The sequence below is a fragment of the Suricata suricatta genome, chromosome 13 (assembly GCF_006229205.1).
Source record: "Suricata suricatta isolate VVHF042 chromosome 13, meerkat_22Aug2017_6uvM2_HiC, whole genome shotgun sequence".
Taxonomy (NCBI): Eukaryota; Metazoa; Chordata; class Mammalia; order Carnivora; family Herpestidae; genus Suricata; species Suricata suricatta.
Genome location: NC_043712.1, coordinates 21,906,300 through 21,927,513, shown reverse-complemented (window position 1 = coordinate 21,927,513; position 21,214 = coordinate 21,906,300). Strand labels below are relative to the sequence as shown.

General features: G+C 38.9%; 1 protein-coding gene across 5 annotated transcripts in view; it reads left to right on the top strand.

Moving 5' to 3' along the window:
* The window catches only part of MUSK (muscle associated receptor tyrosine kinase), a 90,960-nt gene that overhangs the window by 7,725 nt on the left and 62,021 nt on the right, over positions 1-21,214 (top strand). For all 5 annotated transcript variants that reach the window (XM_029920359.1, XM_029920355.1, XM_029920357.1 and 2 more), the window contains exons 2-5: positions 2,903-3,029; positions 7,720-7,871; positions 12,367-12,494; positions 13,977-14,118. In XM_029920359.1, the coding sequence (XP_029776219.1) occupies positions 2,903-3,029; positions 7,720-7,871; positions 12,367-12,494; positions 13,977-14,118 (549 nt within the window). The remainder of the gene's footprint in view (positions 1-2,902; positions 3,030-7,719; positions 7,872-12,366; positions 12,495-13,976; positions 14,119-21,214) is intronic.

Sequence of the window (21,214 nt, the reverse complement as noted above, 5' to 3'; positions counted from 1 at the left end):
GCATCTGCATTTCTGTATCCCTTGGGTAGGGCAGAGCTATTACAGCTGATCTTTTTACGTATCCATCCATCCTTATTATCTAGGTTGTGGGCTCTTTTTTTTTTTTTATAGCACAATAGAAAATCACCTTTTAATGGTTTGTTGTCTATCTCTTCTTCTTCCTAAGTATTTATACTTACATTCACATTCATATTATTGACAAACTTTTACAAACTTGTTTCTTGATACATGTATCATTTCAAATCTTCTTATTCACTTAAAAACATATTTATACATTTTTCCATGATATTAGAAATCCTTCAAAAATCTTTTTTAAAATATCATTTATTGTCAAATTGGCTAACATACAGTGTGTACAGTGTGCTCTTGGTTTTGGGGGCAGATTCCTGTCATTCGTCACTTACATACAACACCCCAGTGCTCATCCCAGCAAGTGCCCTCCTCAATGCACATCACCCCTTTTCTCCTCTTCCCCACCCCTCATCAACCCTCAGTTTGTTCTCTGTACTGCAGAGTCTCTTATGGTTTGCCTCCCTCTCTGTCTGAAACTATTCTCCCCTTCCCTTCTCCCACAATCTTCTGTTAAGTTTTTCAAGTTCCACGTATGAGTGAAAACATATGATAGCTGTCTTTCTCTGACTTATTTCACTTAGCATAATATCCTCCAGCAGCACTTTAGACAATAGCCAAATTATGGGAAAAGCCCAAATGACCGTCAACAGATGACTAGTTAAGATGTGGTTTATACATACAATGGACTCCTACTTGGCAATGAGAAAGATTGTAGGTTCTTCTAAGGCAGAGGTGGTCTTTACACATATTTTTGCTTCTAGTCAACCTGGTGCTTGCTACATGGAAAGCAGTACTTAAATCTCTGATAAATAATAATAATGGTAACAAAGTGGTATTGGTGATAGTTGTTTTAAATAAGATAATGCAATGCAGATTTCCAGACTCATGCAAATACAGGTACTGACACTTTTTTGCCCCACACCATCCAGCCCTTGAGATGACCAGGACCCCACTCTGTTTGCTTTGGTGGGTTCACAGGCTTCTTAATCATTAAAGAGGGGAGCATCTCACTACCAACCAACTCACATTCTTGTCCTCCTAACTCCTATAATCCAGGTGATCTGCATTTCATGGGGGGACAGGAGGAGAGAAGGAACAATGTCGAAGCCTCTCCTATTTTCTTTCTTTTTGTGGAATACACACACATGCAGAGGAACATACACACAAACAATAAAAAACAAAGACAAAACCAGCTTTGAGATACATACTATGCACTTTACCCATTTAAAGTGTACAGCTACGGCTCCTGGGTGCCTCAGTCAGTTAAGCATCAGACTCTTGATTTCAGTTCAGGTCATAATCTCACGGTTTATGGGATGAGGTCCCACACTGGGCTCTGTGCTGAGCCTGGAGCATGCTTGGAATTCTCTCTCTCCCTCTCCCTCTCTCTCTACCCCTTCCCCACTTGTGTTTGCACTCTCTCTCTCAAATAATTTTTTAAAACTCTTTAAAAAATAAAGTGTACAATTCACAGAGTTGTGCATTTATCATCAAAATCAAATTTAGAACATTTTCATTGTTCATTGTGTCCTTTAGCCATCTCTTATCCCCGAAACCCTCCATCCTCTCCGCTGATATTAGGCAATCGCTAATGTATTTTCTGATTATAGATTTGCCCCTCTGGACATTTCATATAAATGGAATCATGTAATATGTTGTCCTTCTGACTGGTTTCTTTCACATAGTTTATTGTTTCCAAGATTCATTCATTTTGTGGTATATATCAATACTTCATTCCTCTCTTTGTCAAATAATATTCCGTTGTATGGATATACCAATTTTGTTTATCTGTTAATCCGTTGGTAGACACTTGGGCTCCTTCCACCTTTTGGCTGTTGTGAATCACACTACTATGAACATGGTTCCACAAATATCCAAGTCCCTGATTTCAATACTCCTGGGTATAGGCCCAGAAGTGGAACCACTGGGTCATATGGTAATTCTATGCTTAATTTTTTAAGGAACCACATACTGTTTTCCACCGAATCTGGGCCATTTTACGTTTCCACCAGTGACGCACAAAGGTGCATTTGCCTACCTGCTTGCCAAAAGTTATCTTTCTTTTTGATTATAGCCATTCTGGTAGATAAGAATTGGTATCTAATTGTGGTTTTGATTCACATTTCCTTAATGGCTAATGACACTGAGTATTGTTTCATGTGCTGTGTCTCCAACACAAATGAAATTTGCACAAATTCTTTGGAGAAATGTCTATTATCTAGATCTTTGCCCAGTTTTTTTAGTTGGATTTCTTGTCTTTTTATTTATTGAGTCTTTTCCTACTCTACTCACATGCAGATCTGAATTCTTTATAAATTGGAAGAAGCTTATGCTTTAAAATCTCTTGTTTGCAGAGCCCCCTTCTAAGACCCTCAGAGAACTCTAGCAGTGTGTTCATATGAACATATTATTATGAAACTTAGAAAAAAGTATTTTAAAACAACTGTTAAGATCTCTCTTTCCATTCTGACTTCCCTTCCCTTCAAGTTGATCCATGTTGGGGGCTACAGATATTTTGTATTTATAATTTTATGTTTTTTTCCTCAATGTGTGTACTCAAATTATATAACTTTGGGCTTCACAAAAACCTGGATCTGCCCGTACTTATATAAAATAAATTCTAAGTCCTACTCTCCTGAGAGCATTCTCTTTTGGTTCCTAAACATCTATTTTGGAAGCAGAAACAAAATTCTCTACATACAGTCTCCCTTCCTTTTGCAATTTTCTGCTGTGGGGAAATACAATTCTCATTCAGGTAGGTGGTGGCTCTGACTGCTCACAGAGGGCTAGTAAACAGTATTCTAGAATGTTCTCTGACCTCTCCCTGTAGCTCCTGTCATCACCACTCCACTGGAAACCGTAGATGCCTTAGTTGAAGAAGTGGCTACGTTCATGTGTGCAGTGGAATCCTATCCCCAGCCTGAAATTTCTTGGACCAGAAATAAAATTCTCATTAAGTAAGTATTCTGCCTTTCTTGTAAGGCTGCCCATGGCTGCCTTGCAATTTAACTGTCATAAGTGTAATCACAGCTCTTGGTAGGACAAAGTTCACCTTTTAAAATATGTAAAATGCAAATTTCCTCAGTTTATAATTGTAAGATCTGAACGTCAGGAAGGTAAAGAGAATTGCCCAAGGCAAAACAGTGATTTAATGGACACAGGAACGTCAGGGCTATTTTATGGACTCTGGGTTAGGACTCAGAGGAAGTTTCAAAACACATGATGATATCCTAAATCTGGGGGTACAGGACACATGACTAGGGCATGCTGGGGAATTAACAGGGACCAGACTCATCTCCTCTACTTCTATTCCAATAAAGTAAAGTATGCTGTCTAGGAACCTGACCTCTAGATCACCATAGCTTTTCCTTTCGAAAGTCAGAAGGGGTTCCTAATATATAATGAGGCAGCCTCTCAAACAGATAAAATTCCCACTTGACATGAAAAGGTCATTTTATCGTTTTCTCATTTGCAATAGTTATCTGGCCAAAAATACTCTAAAAAAGATCTGTGAGAAACGGAACTACTGACTTCCCAGCAGGCAATACACCTTGCAGTAGGGCCTGAATTCTTGAACTTGCATCTGTACACACAGGTCCATGAACCTGCATGAGGAAAACTATGTCTTTATTTGCACTAAACTCTAATGAAATTCAGTGCTTCCTTCTATTATACTTGTTGTAATATGGGAAATTACCCTGTGCTGCGGTCACCTTCAGGTTGTCTACCTGGAAAACTATTCCAGAAGTCCTGGAATAGGAAGGCTCAAAATAGGATGTTTGAAATACAGCTTAGTAAATTTGAAATCTATATACAGAAACAAGCAGAAAAAAAAATGGGATACGTCAACGTACTTAGGAATCTTGATTCACCTCAGGTTTATATGTCCAGTCACACTTGTGCCTCGGACTTCCCCACTGCCATGTTCTTACAAGGGCCAGAGTGGAGACTCAGCCCACAGGTGGAAGGCACCAAAGCTAATGCCATATACTTGCTCTGTTGGAGAAACAGAGGTCAAGCACCCCTGGCCATTGACGACAGCTTGCCAATTACCCTGCTGAACAGCCATGGATTTTATCTGTGTTCCTTGGGGAGAGTGCATGAGACCATAAAGGGACCACACTTTATGTTGCTAATGGGTGGTTGATTTAGGAGTGACAGAGCTGTCAGTCTAGAGATGGCATGGTTATAAACTTGTCTTTCCATCCATTTCTACTCTACACAATACTCGTCTTCATTCATCTTATTTTCTATTTATTCCATCAATCTTTGGCAGGTTGCTATTTCATTTACTGCCTACATTCAACACATCTTACCAGCTCTACCTATGTTCCACAAGTGAATCTCTTCCTCGTCTCCATTTAACCCGAGTCATTGTGCCAATATCTCATACGCTCCTAGCTTTACAACTTACATGCTCAACATTTTCATGAGTTTTCCATATTATTTATTTATCTTCTATAATAAAATTAAATTTATTTAAATGATACAGAAAAACCTCATTGCCAATATGCATCATGAATAACAGTGGTCGTAAAAGCACCTGCAAAGGTACCACAGAAGTTACAGGTAGCTTTGTATTATGTTAAAGTTGTTGCTAATGTCTTGACATATTATTTATGCTCTTCCCTACTTTGAAATTATAATAGACAGGGGCACCTGGGTGGCTCAGTCAGTTAAGTGTCCGACTTCAGTGCAGGTCATGATCTCGCGGTTTGTGAGTTTAAGCCCCATGTTGGGCTCTGTGCTGACAGCTCAGAGCCTGGAGCCTGATTCGGATTCTGTGTCTCCCTCTCTCTCTGCCCCTCCCCGGCTCATGCTCTGTCTCTCTGTCTCTCAAAAATAAATAAAACATTAAAAAAATAATAGTTGTTAGACAGTCAACATGCAATATTCAAAGGTCAATAATCAAAGACTATTCTCTCCACCATGGCATCTACCATGTCCGGGAAGGAAGTCTGATGCCTACATTATTAAATAGCCTTGAAAAACACGAACCTTGATCCTCTCATATGTTTCTTTCTCAATATTATAAGGAGATGAAGAAATGAACAATGGAAGAGTTTTTTTTAACTACACAAAGAAATCAGAATTATAAGAACATTATAAACAAAATCACTTAACAAATTTGAATCTTCCCTTTATTATAAGGCAAAATGTTATAAATAAATAAGAAATAAATGGAGCTATAGTTTGAATAGTTAGTTATTAGTCAAAGGATCTATTGAATAAGAAGAAATTACATTTTGAAAATACATTTGTGTGCCCTTTTTAAAATACTGAATAGCTAGTTTTACACTGAAGAAACCTGAGAAGCACTATCTCAGCCAGGCGATAAAGGTCAATAACCATCGTGAGAAATCCTATTGCTAGCATGCACCCGTTTTTTTATGTGGTGAAATGGCCTCTCCTTTTGTGATCCTCCTCCCCAAAGCCACAAACCCAATTTTATCATAATAAAAACATAAGGCAAATTTCAATAGAGGGCTATCCTCCAAAATGCTTAACTCCTCAAAACTGTCAAAGTAATAAAAAAAAAAAAAAACCAAACAAGTAAACTCTTAGAAACCGTTACAGCCAAAAGGATCCTAAGGAGTTATGACAAATAAATGCAATGCAGGGTCCTGGATGAGATTATGAAAGAGACAATGACATTACGTAAAACTGAAACAAATCTGAATCAGCTAAGACTTATATAAACTAGTTAATAGTATCAGTATTGGTTCACTAATCGTAACAAATGTACCACACTAAGATGCTAACAACAGGGAAAACTAGATGGAAGGTGGTATATGGAAAGTACTATCGTTTCAACTTTTATTAATCTAAAACTGTTCTGAGTTCTATTTTAAAAATTATAAAGACTTGAGCATCCTCACCCTCCACAAGCAATTTACTCAAATTAAGCAACAATGATGCAACATCTTAAAAATCTTGGAAACTTTCTATTTCACAGTGTGGCTGGACTCTTGGTTCCCAAGCATGTCTGTGAAATATTCCAATGTTCATATTTTTCCACGAAAACTATAGCAAAACAACATTATGGGGCAGTGAGTATCATGGATTTCCACAATTATTTATCGTGATTCTGTGAACTATCCAGTGATTATACTATCCTCAGTCACAAGAGACCAAGATTCACTACATGCTTTTATTCCTGCTAGGATCAGGATGTGATGGTGGGCATCTGTTGAGATCAGAATATCAAGAATCTACTTCCTGGTCCACTGTTTGTTTGCATATTAGCTTCCTATTTCTACCATAAGAAGGTATCACAAACCCAGTGGCTTGAAACAATATAGATTCATTATCTTACAGTTCCAGGAGTCAGAAGTCAGAAATTCGTCTCTCTAGGCGAAAGTCAAGGTGCTGACAGGGCTGCATTCTTTCTAGTGGCACCAGAGAGGAGTCTGATTTCCCGCCTTCCTCCAGCCTCGGGAAGGCTCCCTGTCTTCCGTGGCCCCTTCCTCTACTTTCAAGGCCAGCCGTCTCAGCCCTCTGCCCTCTGCCTCAACTGTCACATCTCCGGCCATCTTTCGGCTTTCCTCTACCATCTTTTACGGACCATCGCGATTACATTGGGCCCATCCGGATAAGCCATGATACTCTACTTTAATGCTTGACATATGCAAAATCCGTTTTGTCATGTAAGGAAACATATTCACAGATTCTGAGGAGTAAGACCTGGATTGAGGCGGGGGGCATTTTTCTGCCTTATGTACACATTTTGCATAAAGAATCTTTATTTGGTCATAAAACCCACTTTTATGTTGATGCTTCTGCTCACCTTTTTCTGTTCCCCTAATTCCCTTTTCAACAAACAGCCTGTAATTTAATGAGATCATATATGTAAGACACATTTTCACAGTTTGAAGCTGTTTTGCTTCCTTCTATATTCCAAGGAAGTAGAACTGTGCTTGGCACTTGTTAGGCACTCAACAAATATTTGTTTAATAAATGAATACAAAACTAATTGTTAGTTACTCCTGTAAGTATTTAACTCTTCCCACTGGTCACATTTATGTATGTGTTTTTGTTCTCTAGCTGTTACTTCCCGGTAATTGTGGGGAGAAGACTCCTATATCTTGGTAATAATGTACTTGCCTGAATAAAGTAAACTTTATATTTGGTCTCATCAGTAGACATCACTTTTGAGGCACTTTTTTTTTTTAGAGAGAGAGAGAGCTAGAGAGGGAGGGAGAACAAGCATGGGGGGCGGGGGAGGGGGAGAGAGAGCGAGAGCGAGCGAGCGAGCGAGCGAGAGAGAGAGAGAGAGAGAGAGAGAGAAAATCCCAAGCAGGCTCCATGCTCTGTGTTGAGCCTGTCTTGGGGCTTGATCTCACAGTCGTGAGACTTTGCGCCAAAGTCAAGAATCAGATGTTCAACCAACTGAGCCAGCCAGGCGCCCGTGAAAGCATTTTTGAAGGACTTGGGTGCTTTAACTATTAGAGCATAGGACAGATTAGAATGCGAAGCTAGCTTTATACTAACAAATAAGGTGATTCTATTGTTCAGAACTCATCCAAGTGCCCTTTGGCTTTTAATCTGCCTCTTCCACTGACAAGTCATCTGTTGATCAGTTCATCGCAGCCTGAAAAAAAGGCACACAGAAGGTCCTAACCTGCCGTTTCTGTCTGTGGCCCGCAGGCTCTTTGATACCCGGTACAGCATCCGGGAGAACGGGCAGCTCCTCACCATCCTGAGCGTGGAAGACAGTGACGATGGCATCTACTGCTGCACAGCCAACAACGGCGTGGGGGGCGCTGCGGAGAGCTGCGGGGCTCTGCAAGTGAAGATGAGTGAGTGGGGAGGGCCTCCGCTCTCCGTGCTAAAGCCGACTTGGTACACTCCCAAGCAGGCACTAACTAGAGCCTCCAGCGTACCTGGGGGCTCAGCAGCCAGCCAAGCTCAAGTTCAAACCACAGCCCTGAGGCAGTGAATTCTACACCTTGTATTCCTGTCCTCAACCACAGGCAAGCCGCTCAGTTCTCTAGGCTCTCCTGTTTTCTAGCCTGGACACAGCTCCTGGCTTGCTCCCCCTTGACTCCCTCTACCAGGGAACTCCCCCCTAAAATCTTCTCCCCACTCCCTTCAAACGCTTCCATTACAACCAGACGCACTTTTTGCCTCTAACCTCTTTGCAGACACTTCCACTCTTTGGCCTTATGTCAAACTTGATTTTCTTGGGTGAGTTTTCAAACTTGAGTGGCTTTTCTGCTTCATTGGAGGCTATTTATTTTTTCCCCACCTTTCTTCTCATGAGGGTGTGAGCCATTCGGACCATTCTCTCCTGTAACTCTATTCAAGTCACCTACTCATTTCCAGGCACTGCCCCCAGCCCCCGCCCTCACCCAATATCTACCAAAGACTTTGATTCCTATCTACCGTTATCTTTCTATCTATCCATCCCGACTCTAGCCACCATCCTACGGGATTTTAACAAGCCATGAAACAGCCTCTGACCACTTCGTCCTTACAACTCCTGACCTCCACAAGTCCAGTGATATTTGCCTTAACTTATCAGCCTATCCCATCAGTGACCTTGTCGCCCCCAGGAAGTGGTCTGTATTTAAGATCTGAAGCTCCAGTATACTGTGCTCAGAGCATGGGCACGTCTATTCGTAGTGCTAGCGCTGTCCCGTGAAGAAAACACTTTCCCACACTCATGATGTGCCTCCATCTGTCTCTTTCTCAGCGAAGAACCAGAGTCAGGCTCTCTCCCTCCCGAAGTCCCACTGCAGAGCCGTCACCAACATGTTCACATTCTCCTCCTTTCTCCCTTCCACCGACCCCCAGTTGGGCCTTCTCACTTCTCTCTTCATTTGGTTTTCTCTCCCACCTGGTGTTCTATCTTTAAGCACTCCTATCAGCACCCTCTGATCTCCTGACCTCCTGTGCTGGAAGGACTTGCTGCCTGCAAACCATCTTCCCTGTAATAATGTAACTTTTATTTTCTTCTCTCTGACATCATGCTGCTGAGGGCAAAAATCACAAAACATCCATACTGGCACCATACGAATCAGCGGGGTCCAGTTCCGCCTGGAAACTTTATTGCAAGTTTTGTTGTGGTTCTTGATTATCATCACTATTTCTTCTATCTTCTATCTTTATACTTTGTTGTCATTGTTTTTGCTGGGTTCACTGCTTCTTTTCAAAGTGTGAGCATGTGATCACATATAATCTGAGCATATATTTTCGGAATCTTTGAATTGCTGAAAGTCTTTGCCTTTACTCCCGGATAATAACTTGTCCAGGTTCAGACAAGAATTTAAAAAGGTTTTTCCCTTAGCTTTTATTGAACAATTATTCACTATCATACGACAGGCTATACTGCCGCCAAGAAAGCTTTTTCTTATTCCTATAGGTAAATCTAATATTTATCTTTCTTAAAAATATTACTATTTTCTATTTATTTCTAGAATTCATAAATTCTCACATTCATAGGAATATGTTAAATGTGTTCTCTTATTATTCCTACTGAGTTTTAGGTAGGCCTTCCGAATCTAAAACATAAGGGTTTGTTGTTGTTCTCAAAATGAGGTATGTATTTTTTCTTCCTCTTTATTTTATCTCATTTTTTTATCTCAAACTTCTTTAATTAATACATATTAGATCTTTTTTTTCCATTTTTCATGACTCCAATTTTTTTCTCTTCATACTTTCTACATATCTATCTTGATATCCTATCTTATTGGGGATTTATTTAACTTTTCCTTCTATATCATGAACTCAGTCTTCAATATGATCATTCTAATATTCTATACTTATACAGAGTACTTTGATCTTAAAAACCTATGTTTTTAATTTCTAGGAATTATTTCTCTGCTCCTTTTTTTTCTCATAGCAAACTCCTTGTGTTATATGATGCAATATTTGCTCATCTCTGTAAGGATAACACTAATGCACTTAAAAATATCTTCTTTTCCTGGGGTGACTGGGTAACTCAGTTGGTTAAGCATCTGACTTAGGCTCAGGTCATGTTCTCATGGTTTGAGTCCCACATTGGGTGAGTTCAAGTCCCACATCAGGTGAGCTCAAATCCTATGTTGGGTAAGCCCCGCTTCTTTATTTCTCTCTCTTTCTTTCTGTCTCTTTCTCCCTCCCTCCCTCTCAAAAAATTTTGCCTTCTTTTCCTTATTTTATTTCTGTTTTCTTCATGATACGTTTTGATTTTCTTTTGGTTCTTTTTTTCCTCCAACATCCATTAATCTTTTATGTTTGGTCATACTTCTAAATGAAGCCCTGGATTCATTAGAATAGGAAAGTAGTCGGGCTGGTGGGACATTGTGGGGAAGCCGATCTGAGGGTTCTGTAAGTGGAGAGGGATGTACCCACAAGAAGGAAATCAAGTACGAAACTGGAATGTTCTCCTTTGCTAAATAATGAAGGCTTGATTCTGAAGACAGAGCACATTTAAGTATTTCACAACTTAGTGGTGCTACCTCTCCTTTAAGCATTTCTCATATTCTCTCTGGCACCAAATGTTCTTTACTTTGGTTCTATCCCAAATCTCCTTCTCTTCTTCTCTTCCTTAGGAAGCTCACCCAGTCATGGGGGCATACCGCGGTGTGGCCGTCCCAGTTGCTAATATTTTAGAATGCTTCCACACCACTTAGTACTGAGCTTCTTCCTGAGACGCCCAAGACCACTCCCCCCCATCTCTACTCCACCTACCCAAGGGTCTCCCCCCAGGAGCTCCCTCTCCCGAATTCCTTGTCACCCACCAGAAGACGGTTCCATGCTGGCACAGCAGGAAGTTCCAGCATCCTGAGTCAGCCAGATGACCAGCTCCTATCAGTCAGTGTTCGCGGTTCCACCTGAAGAGTGTTCCCTTCCGGAGGGGGGGGGGGGAATCCATGACTCAACATCAATGCTCAGCTCATTCCCAGTTCACTTTACATTCAATTCAACTTCCCACAAGGGCTCTTCTCACCTCTCCCCTAACAGATGACCAAGATATCTATTCCACTAAAAAGACAGGAGTTAATTGCCTTCAACAAAGGTCATCTGCTTAGGACATCTGCCAGAGGGATCTGCAGGGAACCCAGTGGAAGGAATGGACGACTCTCTCTGACTATGTTGTAGGAATATCAACTTCTAAGCTAAGCTTTTGCCAGCAGCTGTGTGACAACCCAACTCACCACTGAGGTGCCTGGCCATCATCTAAGTGGAGGGGTTCACTGTTGTTGACTACAGGAGTTGCGTGCTTAAAAAACCAGGCAAAGTGACAAAGTTGATATTTTCCTGTAACATGTAACATGTTTAAAACCCATCTTGTATTTTTTGCCACAATGTAAGATGATACCAATTCTAAATGGCACTAAATGCCTAGATTAAGCATCAATAGACCATGAAGTCTTTGTAAATATCGCTTTCAACTCCCATCAACCTCCTCATGCACAATTAAAGTAGAAGAAAAAAGTCCTTATTTCATGCTCTTCTGTCAAAGCAGCGCACTGATTACAGCACGTGACCCAAAAGAAATAAAATACATCCATTTCTCAATAGTCTCCCCCGCAAAAGAGTCCTCTGTTTTGTATCTATAACATGAGATTCCTAAGGAAATAAATGTAGTTTTCATTATTTATGAATGCTTCACATAGTAAAATAACACACACCTTGAACTTGGCAATTCTTCTACACATTAGATTTAATAACTCATGTAAGCTTATTATTAAAGAATAAATAATAGCTGGCATAAACTATTTCTTCTGAAAGAGTGTTCACAGCACAGTAAATTACAAAAATTTGCCTTGCAGACTATAGTTCCCTAAATTCTGTAACAGAATTTCTCCAATTACTAACACAATAACTTCTGCTTTACTTTCTAGAGGATAAATGTATCTAATTTTTGGTTGCCAAATTTAAGGGTCAAAGTAAGATGAAACTAAAGGGAAAGTAGGTCATAACTCAGAATCATATGAAAAATAGATCAAATATGTCTCTTCAAATGTTTTCATGTCTGTTGGTATGAATTAAATAATGTTGAATTGCTACGGTGACAGTCTATCTTAGTCAACTTTTTATTAAATATCTTTTAAAGTGAAGAATACTATGACTTCAAACTCCTAATATGTTTCATGAGTTTGTGTTTTGCAAATAAGATGTTAATAAAACAGAGATAGCCTAAGCTCTGAAAAATGATTTCTGTTGACATCTGTTAAAAACCTGTCAGCATTTGATAAATTCTATAATGTAATAATTCTTAAAGTGGATATTTAGAATTAAATAAAAAGAGAAAGCTTAATGCAGCCATATTGCATGTTTAATTTTGATTTTTTTATTTCCCTTTAGAACCGAAAATAACCCGTCCTCCCATAAATGTAAAAATAATAGAAGGATTAAAAGCAGTTCTACCATGTACTACAATGGGCCACCCCAAGCCATCGGTGTCGTGGATTAAGGGGGACAGTGCTCTCAGGGTGAGTCACTATTATGAAAACATGTCTATACAACATATTTTCAAATATGACAATTTTGTGCAAACTCAGTTACATGAGTCCAAATTTCTAGTATAAAAGTTTCCCCTCTTATAACATTTTAGCCAAACTTGAATATTCCTGCTCCTATAAGGCATTCCGGTTGTGGGTGGCTAGGAGAAAAAAAAGATGGGAACCAACAGTTCTTTTTAGGGATGAAGAAGGAGGCAAAGCAGAAGCAAAGCCAGAGTGGGTTTTGTTGGTTGGTGGGTAGTCGGCTCATGTATGCCGGAACATTGAATCTTTGAGACACAGGTGATAAAAAAGATGAAATTATAAAATCTAGGCTTTAGACTCCACGAACAGTTTCTGGGAGGAGAGAGAGAAAGGAGGTTTGGAAAAACAGACATGAGAACCTCTGGAGTGAAGTTAGAACACCAACACTCAAGACCATGAACTAACACCCTGACAAGTACCTCCGTCATGGAGCAGTCAAATTAAAAATCTATTGCTTACATGCTTATTTTGTACTGCTTTCCAATCCCATACCTACATTTACTGGGAAATCATTACCTTGTATCATCATTGTCACCTATTACCTGTGAACTCAGTGAGCTTTTTCATCTTACTCTACTCAGAATATTCCAGAGAATATGTAGGAGTTGACATCTGTCAATCAACTGGAATGAAGTATAAAATCAGTTAGCTCTGTCTTACTTAACATAAAACAAATAACGTTAAACTGTTTAAGCTAACCTAGATAATTTTCTGACTTTCCTTTTATTATAAATTTTGGTGGGTTTCCTACAATAAAAAAGTAGGAATTTTTATATGAGACTGAATTTAGAGTCCCCAAAGGTAAATGTGATATTTTAACTTCAAAGAATACCTTCTTGGGGCGCCTGGGTGGCTCAGTCAGTTAAACCTCTGACTTCAGCTCAGGTCAGATCTCACGTTCGTGGGTTCGAGCCCCACGTCAGGCTCTGTGCTGACAGCTCAGAGCCTGGAGCCTGCTTCTGATTCTGTGTCTCCCTCTCTCTCTTCCCCTCCCCGCTCATGCTCTGTCTCTCTGTCTCAAAAATAAATAAAACATTTAAAAAAATAATAGTTTAAAAAAAACAAAGACTACCTTCTTTATTATTTGTAGAATTTTCCAATTTTTCAAAAAAACATATATTCCCCTGAAGATACCATATACAGTGTTTTGAATCAAACAGACCTGAGTGTGACTTTTAGGAAATCGAATAAGCCTTGGTGTCCTCGTGAGACAAAAGAAAATGAATATATCCAACCATTGTTAAAATCCATTTAGGTAATCTTATACTGCCTCATTTAATATTGTATGTTATACAAAATAAATACCAAATAAATGTTCAAATGATATTTTTGATGATAGCAGCGATGATGAGGACCTGACGAAATAAGGCACATGTGTCCTTGGTAAAGCCATGGATGGTTTAAAATTCATGTCCTTATCCCTGGCAGGAAAATTCCCGCATTGCAGTTCTTGAATCTGGGAGTTTAAGGATTCATAATGTGCAAAAGGAAGACGCAGGACATTATCGGTGTGTGGCAAAGAACAGCCTCGGGACGGCATATTCCAAATTGGTGAAGCTGGAAGTTGAGGGTAAGGAGTTGTATCCCTTCCCATTCTGGTGCTGCTAGTGGGGCCTCACATTCAACTGTGCAGGTTGGACGTAAGCTTGCACAGGCAGAGACGGGGGTGGACCACTTCCCTCAACTGTTCCACGTACTAGACCGTAAAATCAAAACTACAAAAAGAAAAACTGAAAAGAGAGAGAAGTGTTCACTAGTGTAATAGATCACTTTCCATCGACTGCCCACAATCACTGGTAATTTTTAATGAAACAGACTAAATTCACTCAGATACTAAACCACTAGAACACGAGTTCAGAACTTTGGTCTGGCTTGGACAGTTCTTCCTTGCTTATCAATCTGAAAACCCTCATTTGATCTCTTTCAGCATATAGACATGACTTTTAAAAAGATCCAAAGAAAAAAAGGAACTTTTTTCCCCAGGTCATATTCTATCACAAAGGGTAGGAGAATAATAAAATACTGATTCCAAACCTCAGACTAAAAATATTCCTAGCTCTATGAAGTGACCTTGTCAAACTCTTTTTCATTTTTTACAATGTTCTTTTTAAGTCAACCAACTCGGCAACTTGGTTGGCAAGGTCTTCACTGAGACATCATAATCCAGATAGGGTGGCAAGGTGCTCTGCCCACTAAAATCACACCCCATTTGGCTTACAAGCAGAAACTACCCGCGTGCCTGTGCTGGGTAAACAAACCAAACACAAAACTCTCCACAGCGCTTCCTGTTCTGTGCTACAGAAGCTCTCTGTTTTCCCATCTGTAAAGTGGGGTTTGTTGTGAGTGTTCAGTGACGTAAGGTGTTGACAGTATCTAACAGAGTGCCTGGCCTTTTGTAAACACTCAGTAAATGTTGACTATAAGAATCATCACCTATTTTTCGGCTTTTCTCTAATCTAGTTGATAAAGTGTTTGGACTGTCACAGGCTAGCCTGAATGATCGTTCGATGGGGAGAGACTTGGAGAGCTCCCCAGGGCTTACTTTGATCTCCTCCTGTTCATTTCAGCTCACATCTCTTCCTTCCCAATCATACAGTTTTCTATTAGCTCCTTTTAGACTATTTTTATTTCCTAATTAGACCATTCTCTCACAGCATGAATAATCTTATTTCCCACATTTGCTTCTAATTGAGGTAGCATGTTTATTACGTCATTGCATCAATTCCTCATAGAATTTGTATTAACTTCTCATAGAAAAGAATGATGATAGGAATAATAACTGTCATCAGATGTAAAAAAGATGTATTTTCAGCATAGTTGCTATAACATAGTGTCTTCTGCATTAGCAATGGTATTTAAAGCTCAGTATGCAATAACCAACTGATGTGACTTATTCAGTGAAAAATAACATACGAACATACTCGCTCACACATTCAGACACACTATCTGCCTGGATTCAGTGTTTCCTTGAACTGTATGTGGAATGATACAGAATGAATGTTATCCATTTATATGTAACATAAAAATTTTCCTCTTGAAGATATTAAATATAAGCCCTCTGTATTATAATATAGAATACTGATAGTTTAGATCCCTGTCTTCATAGATACTGAAATTATTTTCTTTAACAGTGACCTAGGGAAAATTAACACAAATCATAATTAGATGGAATCAGTTATGTAGTTTGGCCTTGTCCTGCCACTTAATTTTGTAGCACACCTATCAATAAAACTAAATACTGTCTTCTTTCTTCTTAACATTTAAGTGCTTAAGCTCATTGCTTTAACAATTAATAGAGAGGTTGTTATTAAGCCTGCTAGTATTGAGAGCTCATTATATCATTTAAAATTACTCTAACAGTAGGTATGATGATCGTTTTAGCACACATCTATTTTTATTCCATTTGAGTCTCTATTAAAGCAGTCAATACATAGAAAAATTTGTGGCATGCTTAGCATGGTTTCTAGACCATAATAAGCATTTAATAAATGGCATCACTTATAATTATTACTATTAGAACATAAAACTTGTAGCAAATCTGTATATCTTCTCTTGAAGTTTGAAAGGTTGGTTTCCACTTCAAGAAATAGTTCAGGCATTTCCACAAGATACAATCCAGATGTGGATCTATTTAAAGAAAAGGCCAATTTAACCTACAATTCAGAACAGGTGAAAAACCAACTAAAACGCAACTGGCACAAGCCCAAGAGAGTCTGTAAATGCCTGATAACTAGGTAATAGTTGAGCTGAAGATAGAGCCGGGCCATAGCCGGTGAGGCAGATGAACATTCGTTATGTATTGTGTCAGTAACTCTGAATGTTCGTTTGACTAAATTAAAATGAGAACTCCATAATGCCATTCAGTGCTGCCGGCTTCTAATGAGGAGAAGCATACCCATCACGGGCCTGGTGGAGTACGCTCACTAAATCTTAGCTGCTGTGACAAACAGCAAACACCCTCAACCCCAGAGCAAAGCCCCCTTTCCAGACCACCATCCTCAGTCTGCTTGATGTCTGGAATGGCAACACGAAGACATGCCACATCTCGGTCCTATCTTAAAAGACTCAAACAGTAACATACAAAATTACTAATGAAACCATCTCACTCCAGCATGACCGAACATGGATGTCCTTCCAAAATGCTGAGTAACAGGAAGGCTAACATTTTCAAATGCTAGAAGCTTACATGGATTATTTTATTTAATCCTCACTAACAGTCAGTGAGGAAGATCCTACCATTGTGCCATTTTACAAAACTGAGGAAGGGAGAGGACAACTAGCTCACAGAGGTGTCTGAAGATTGATTAATGCTGAATACTGTCTGTTCTATTAGAGAACAGAGAGCCACGTGTGATATTAGCAAGAGCAGAGTCGGAATAGGGGTGAGAGAAAAAGCCAAAATTCTGTAAATAATGGAGAATGGGAGCTGAATAAAAGAGATGGGGGGTGGGAGTCAACATATTTTTCAATAAACTTGACAGAGAAAAGGGAAAAGTCAAAAAAGTGAGCAGGAACTAGAGGTATACATAGAAATCTGCTTTGCAAGATTTCTCCTTTAAAAAAATTAAAATGTTTAAAGAATACTGAAAAGGTTAAAATATGAGTGAGAAGAGGTTCAGAGAAAAGGACATTTGAACATAAAGGAGAGAGGTGGATGATTCAAGGGAATGAGGTGCTTGAGGCGGCAAAAAACAGCATGTTCAGGGGACAAGTAGGGTGAGAAGCCACATACAGAGGGTGACTACTTGTCCCAGTTTGCCCAGGACAGTTCTGGTTTACACCTGTCGTCCTGGCATAATTATTAATAGAGTCCTCCGTTTACTTTCAAAAGTATCCAGGCTTCAGTGATAAATTATATGAAGAAGGAACTTCCTTCCTTGTCATAGGAAGGAGAAAAGGCATGTATTCCAGTATCAACGAGTTAATGAGGTTGCTGGATGGGATATGAGAAAGTTCTGTTGGTTTCTATTTCCTTTAGGAAGTAGAAAGTAAGTTTATCTTCTGAAAATACTTCTGTAAAGGGGGTGGAGGGCTGAGGAGAGTGGGAAGATTTTAAAATAGCCATGGGGGACACGAGAGATGACTCACAAGGAGAACTAGATTCCTAGGCCACAAAGTTTGAGCAGAGAACGGGACTGTGAATGCGGAATCACAGGAAAATCAGAAGTTCAGAAAAAGCAGAATGCCACATCCAAAGGCAAGATACCATTTTGGACTTTGCCAGGAAGGAAAATAGGGCCAAGGATTTGGGAATTGTTGCAAGAGAATGGTTAAAGCAGTGAATCATGGGCTCTTCATGTACCAAAAATACAAATCTAGGATTAAACACTTATAGCCCAGCAATATGACAGACAAGATAACATAAACATCTTCCTACTACAAACACACAGAAGTGCTGCATTAGTCATACAACCTACAAGAATAAAATTAAATCTCCAAAGGCCAGGAATGAATAGGAATTGAAAAAAAAAACCGAGCAGGAAGCGGATGAGCGGGTTCTGCTTGTGCTGGAGGTAATAACACAGGTGCCCATCTCTCTAATCTAGAATATTGGTTGTAAGACTCTTAAAGGGACAGGAGACAAGGTCTCGGGCCCCTGGAAAGTGGACGTTGGCACTGAGAACCTTCTCTAAAGCTTAGAATCACTCAAGTGAAAAGATGGATCAGAAAAATTCCATTCGAAGGTACAGAAAGACAATGCAGAGACTTGTCTGTCTCTACCTGAATTCTAGGTATGAAGGACAAAAAGACCAAGTTTTTTAATGAATGAACCTGTACTCGGTGCTTACGACTATCTCTCACATAGGTCTAATATTGAATTCATGCTGCCAGCACAGATTGGGGCTCCCCAGCTAGAGAAATTGACATAAAAATGGATTCCGGGACAAAAAGTTAGCAACCAAAAGCTTAAAAAACTATCTGACTCAGATTACATAGGATTTTCATAATAAAGCCATGCCGAGAATGAGTTCACAATGCAAAATTATAGCATTCGTTTAAAAAATAAACTGCCTTAAGTGATAGCAGACACAATATACAAAGGGATCAAAACCCCAGGAAATACAGCTAACACAATATAATAGAGAAACACAAGAGAGGAAAAAAGAAAAATACATTAAAGAATAAAAGCAGTTCTGGTAAAGAATTAAACAACTTTAACAAATGAAAAAATAGAATTATAATTAAAATTCAATGGATGAGTAGTGGTATGCTAGAGATAAGGAGATAATGTACACATTAGAAGTCATCTCCTTAGAATTTGGAATTCAGTGCAGAGAAATGGAAAACATGAAACAGAATTAAAGAAATAATTAGGGATATGCATTACAGGAAGAGAGAAAAGAGAACATATAAGAAAAGCTATGCCCAAAGCATAATGACTGAGAAATTGCCAAAATTAATGAAAGACCTAAATCTTCAAGTACAAGAAGCATGCAGAGTCCCAATCAGTAAAAACAAAGAGCAGTATATAAATAGTTTTACACCCAGATGCATCATGATAAACCCCAAAGAGGTGATCTTAAATTATTGGGAAAAAAACCCAGACTACTTATAAAAGACAACAATTAGGATGAAAGCAATAAAGAGGGTGTGGGGAAATCATTATTTGGTATAATCTAGTGGAAGTCTTTTTGTTTGCTTCTAATAAAAATCAAACTTTAAAATGTGTATACATTTGTCTCAATAATTTAACTTCTGATAATTTATCTAAAGGAATTATCTATACAAGTGTATGTTCAAGATTATCACAAAGTTACTTATAATAGCAAAAGTATTTAAAGAATTTAAATTGGCATTAATAGGAGACTGATAAAATATGTGATAAAGTCCCATGTGACCATTAAGAAGAATGAGATTGATCTATAAGCATTAACTTCTACAATTATCCACCATATACGTAACTTGGGTCTGTATCCCATCTCTGGGCTTCAGTTTCCTCATCTCTGAAAGAGGGATAGAAAGCCTAGAACCTATCTCATACGCTGTTGCAATGATTACATGAATATAGGCACACAGCAAATACTATAAGATTATTTGCCACTTTTATTATTTATTTAGTAAGTACTCATATAGTGCTTATTACGTGCAAGGTACTGTTCTCTTTAGAAATATTAACTTATTAGAAACATTAGTGTGTTCATGAGTGAAAGTTACAGAACAGTATGTTTTATATATTCTAATTAGAGTGCATAAACCATGCTGTTAATAGTCATCATTTCTGTATGTAGAATTATATAGGAGGTTAACATCTATCATATACTTCAAATAGTGCTATACTTTTGGGATTTTTATAAAGAGACTTTCATAATTAGGAAGAATCTATACATGTACTTATGCTTTTGAAAAAATTATTTCTTCCACACATTACACTATTTTGATAAAATGACATCGACCTTTCTGTTCATTGCTTTGATATACTATTTTTGCAGTTCTCTTGCTCCATTCTGCTCTAGAACAAAACTCAGGGGTGGGAAAAATTTTGTCAAGGGCAACTGATTCCTATGTTGATTAGATATTCACAACACTTGGCTATTGGCTGAGGCTCTGGGGTTGAGGGTGAGGTCCTGATGAACAGAACAGGAAACATGCCATTTCTTTAGGGAGGGAATTCATCCTTAAAGACAGTAAGTTTGAGACCTGCAAGAGGAAGTAAGGGAGCCCACCTGGATGGAGAGGGAAGCGAAGGGGTTGAGAGAGTAGTGCCAACCCCGTTTGACTCTTCTTTCTTACTATGGGCAGACCCGGAATTCATGATTTCTTAGTGGCTTGGAGGATCCAATACTAAAATTCAGTTTGGGTTCTTATTTCTCAATGAGCATTTTCTACAAATGTTTGGCTGTTAACTGACTCATAAAATAAACGAAGGTAGCTTCCCATGGAAAAGTGAAGCACTGCTGCTAGGTGAGAACTATCCAGATAAACTATCCAAATCCAGATGATCTGACGTTGGTGGGGAAATATCTGTGGTTGCCCAAATTCCACAGTCACTTGAAATGTAAAAATTGTTGTCAATCTCACAACTATGGAGGCTCTTAGGAAGGCTTAACCCTGTCTCACGTACCTCTGAGATAATGGCCATTAGGATAGGTAATGAGGGCCAGAGAAATCTCCACATGATGTTTCACAGATTCTAAGATGTCCATTTTAAATATTTACCAAATCTGGGGTGATTCTTGGAGACATTAGTTTCTTACAATCATCATTGGCTAATATTTATTTTCTTTGTCGTGCATTTTAATACCTCTGAAATTGAGATTTATCTTATTGGTCTTAAGGGCAATCACATTTGGTTTGTGGTTTCTGCCCTCAAGCTGAGACCTTTCGTTAGCTGTCTCCAAATATCAGAATGAATATGAAATGGTAAAGCAGAAATCAATCAATTGCATTGGTTCATAGAGAATTCCTCATATTTCACTAGAAATAGTCTTTCTGCTTGAGAGCATTTCAGCCGGTTCCTCACAGAGGTGAAAGTGAAAGCCTCCTTTTCAGTGGCAGGATTCCACATAGTCTCCCCGCCAACCACAGTTATATTTGCTGCATACATAGTAGTTCTGTTAGGCTGGAGACAGAGACAAAGTGACTTTTCAGTGCCCTATGGAAGGAATTCTTTTCTAAGTCAGGAGGCAGTCTAGTCTGCTCCACGTTCTACTTTAGGTATGGTATGT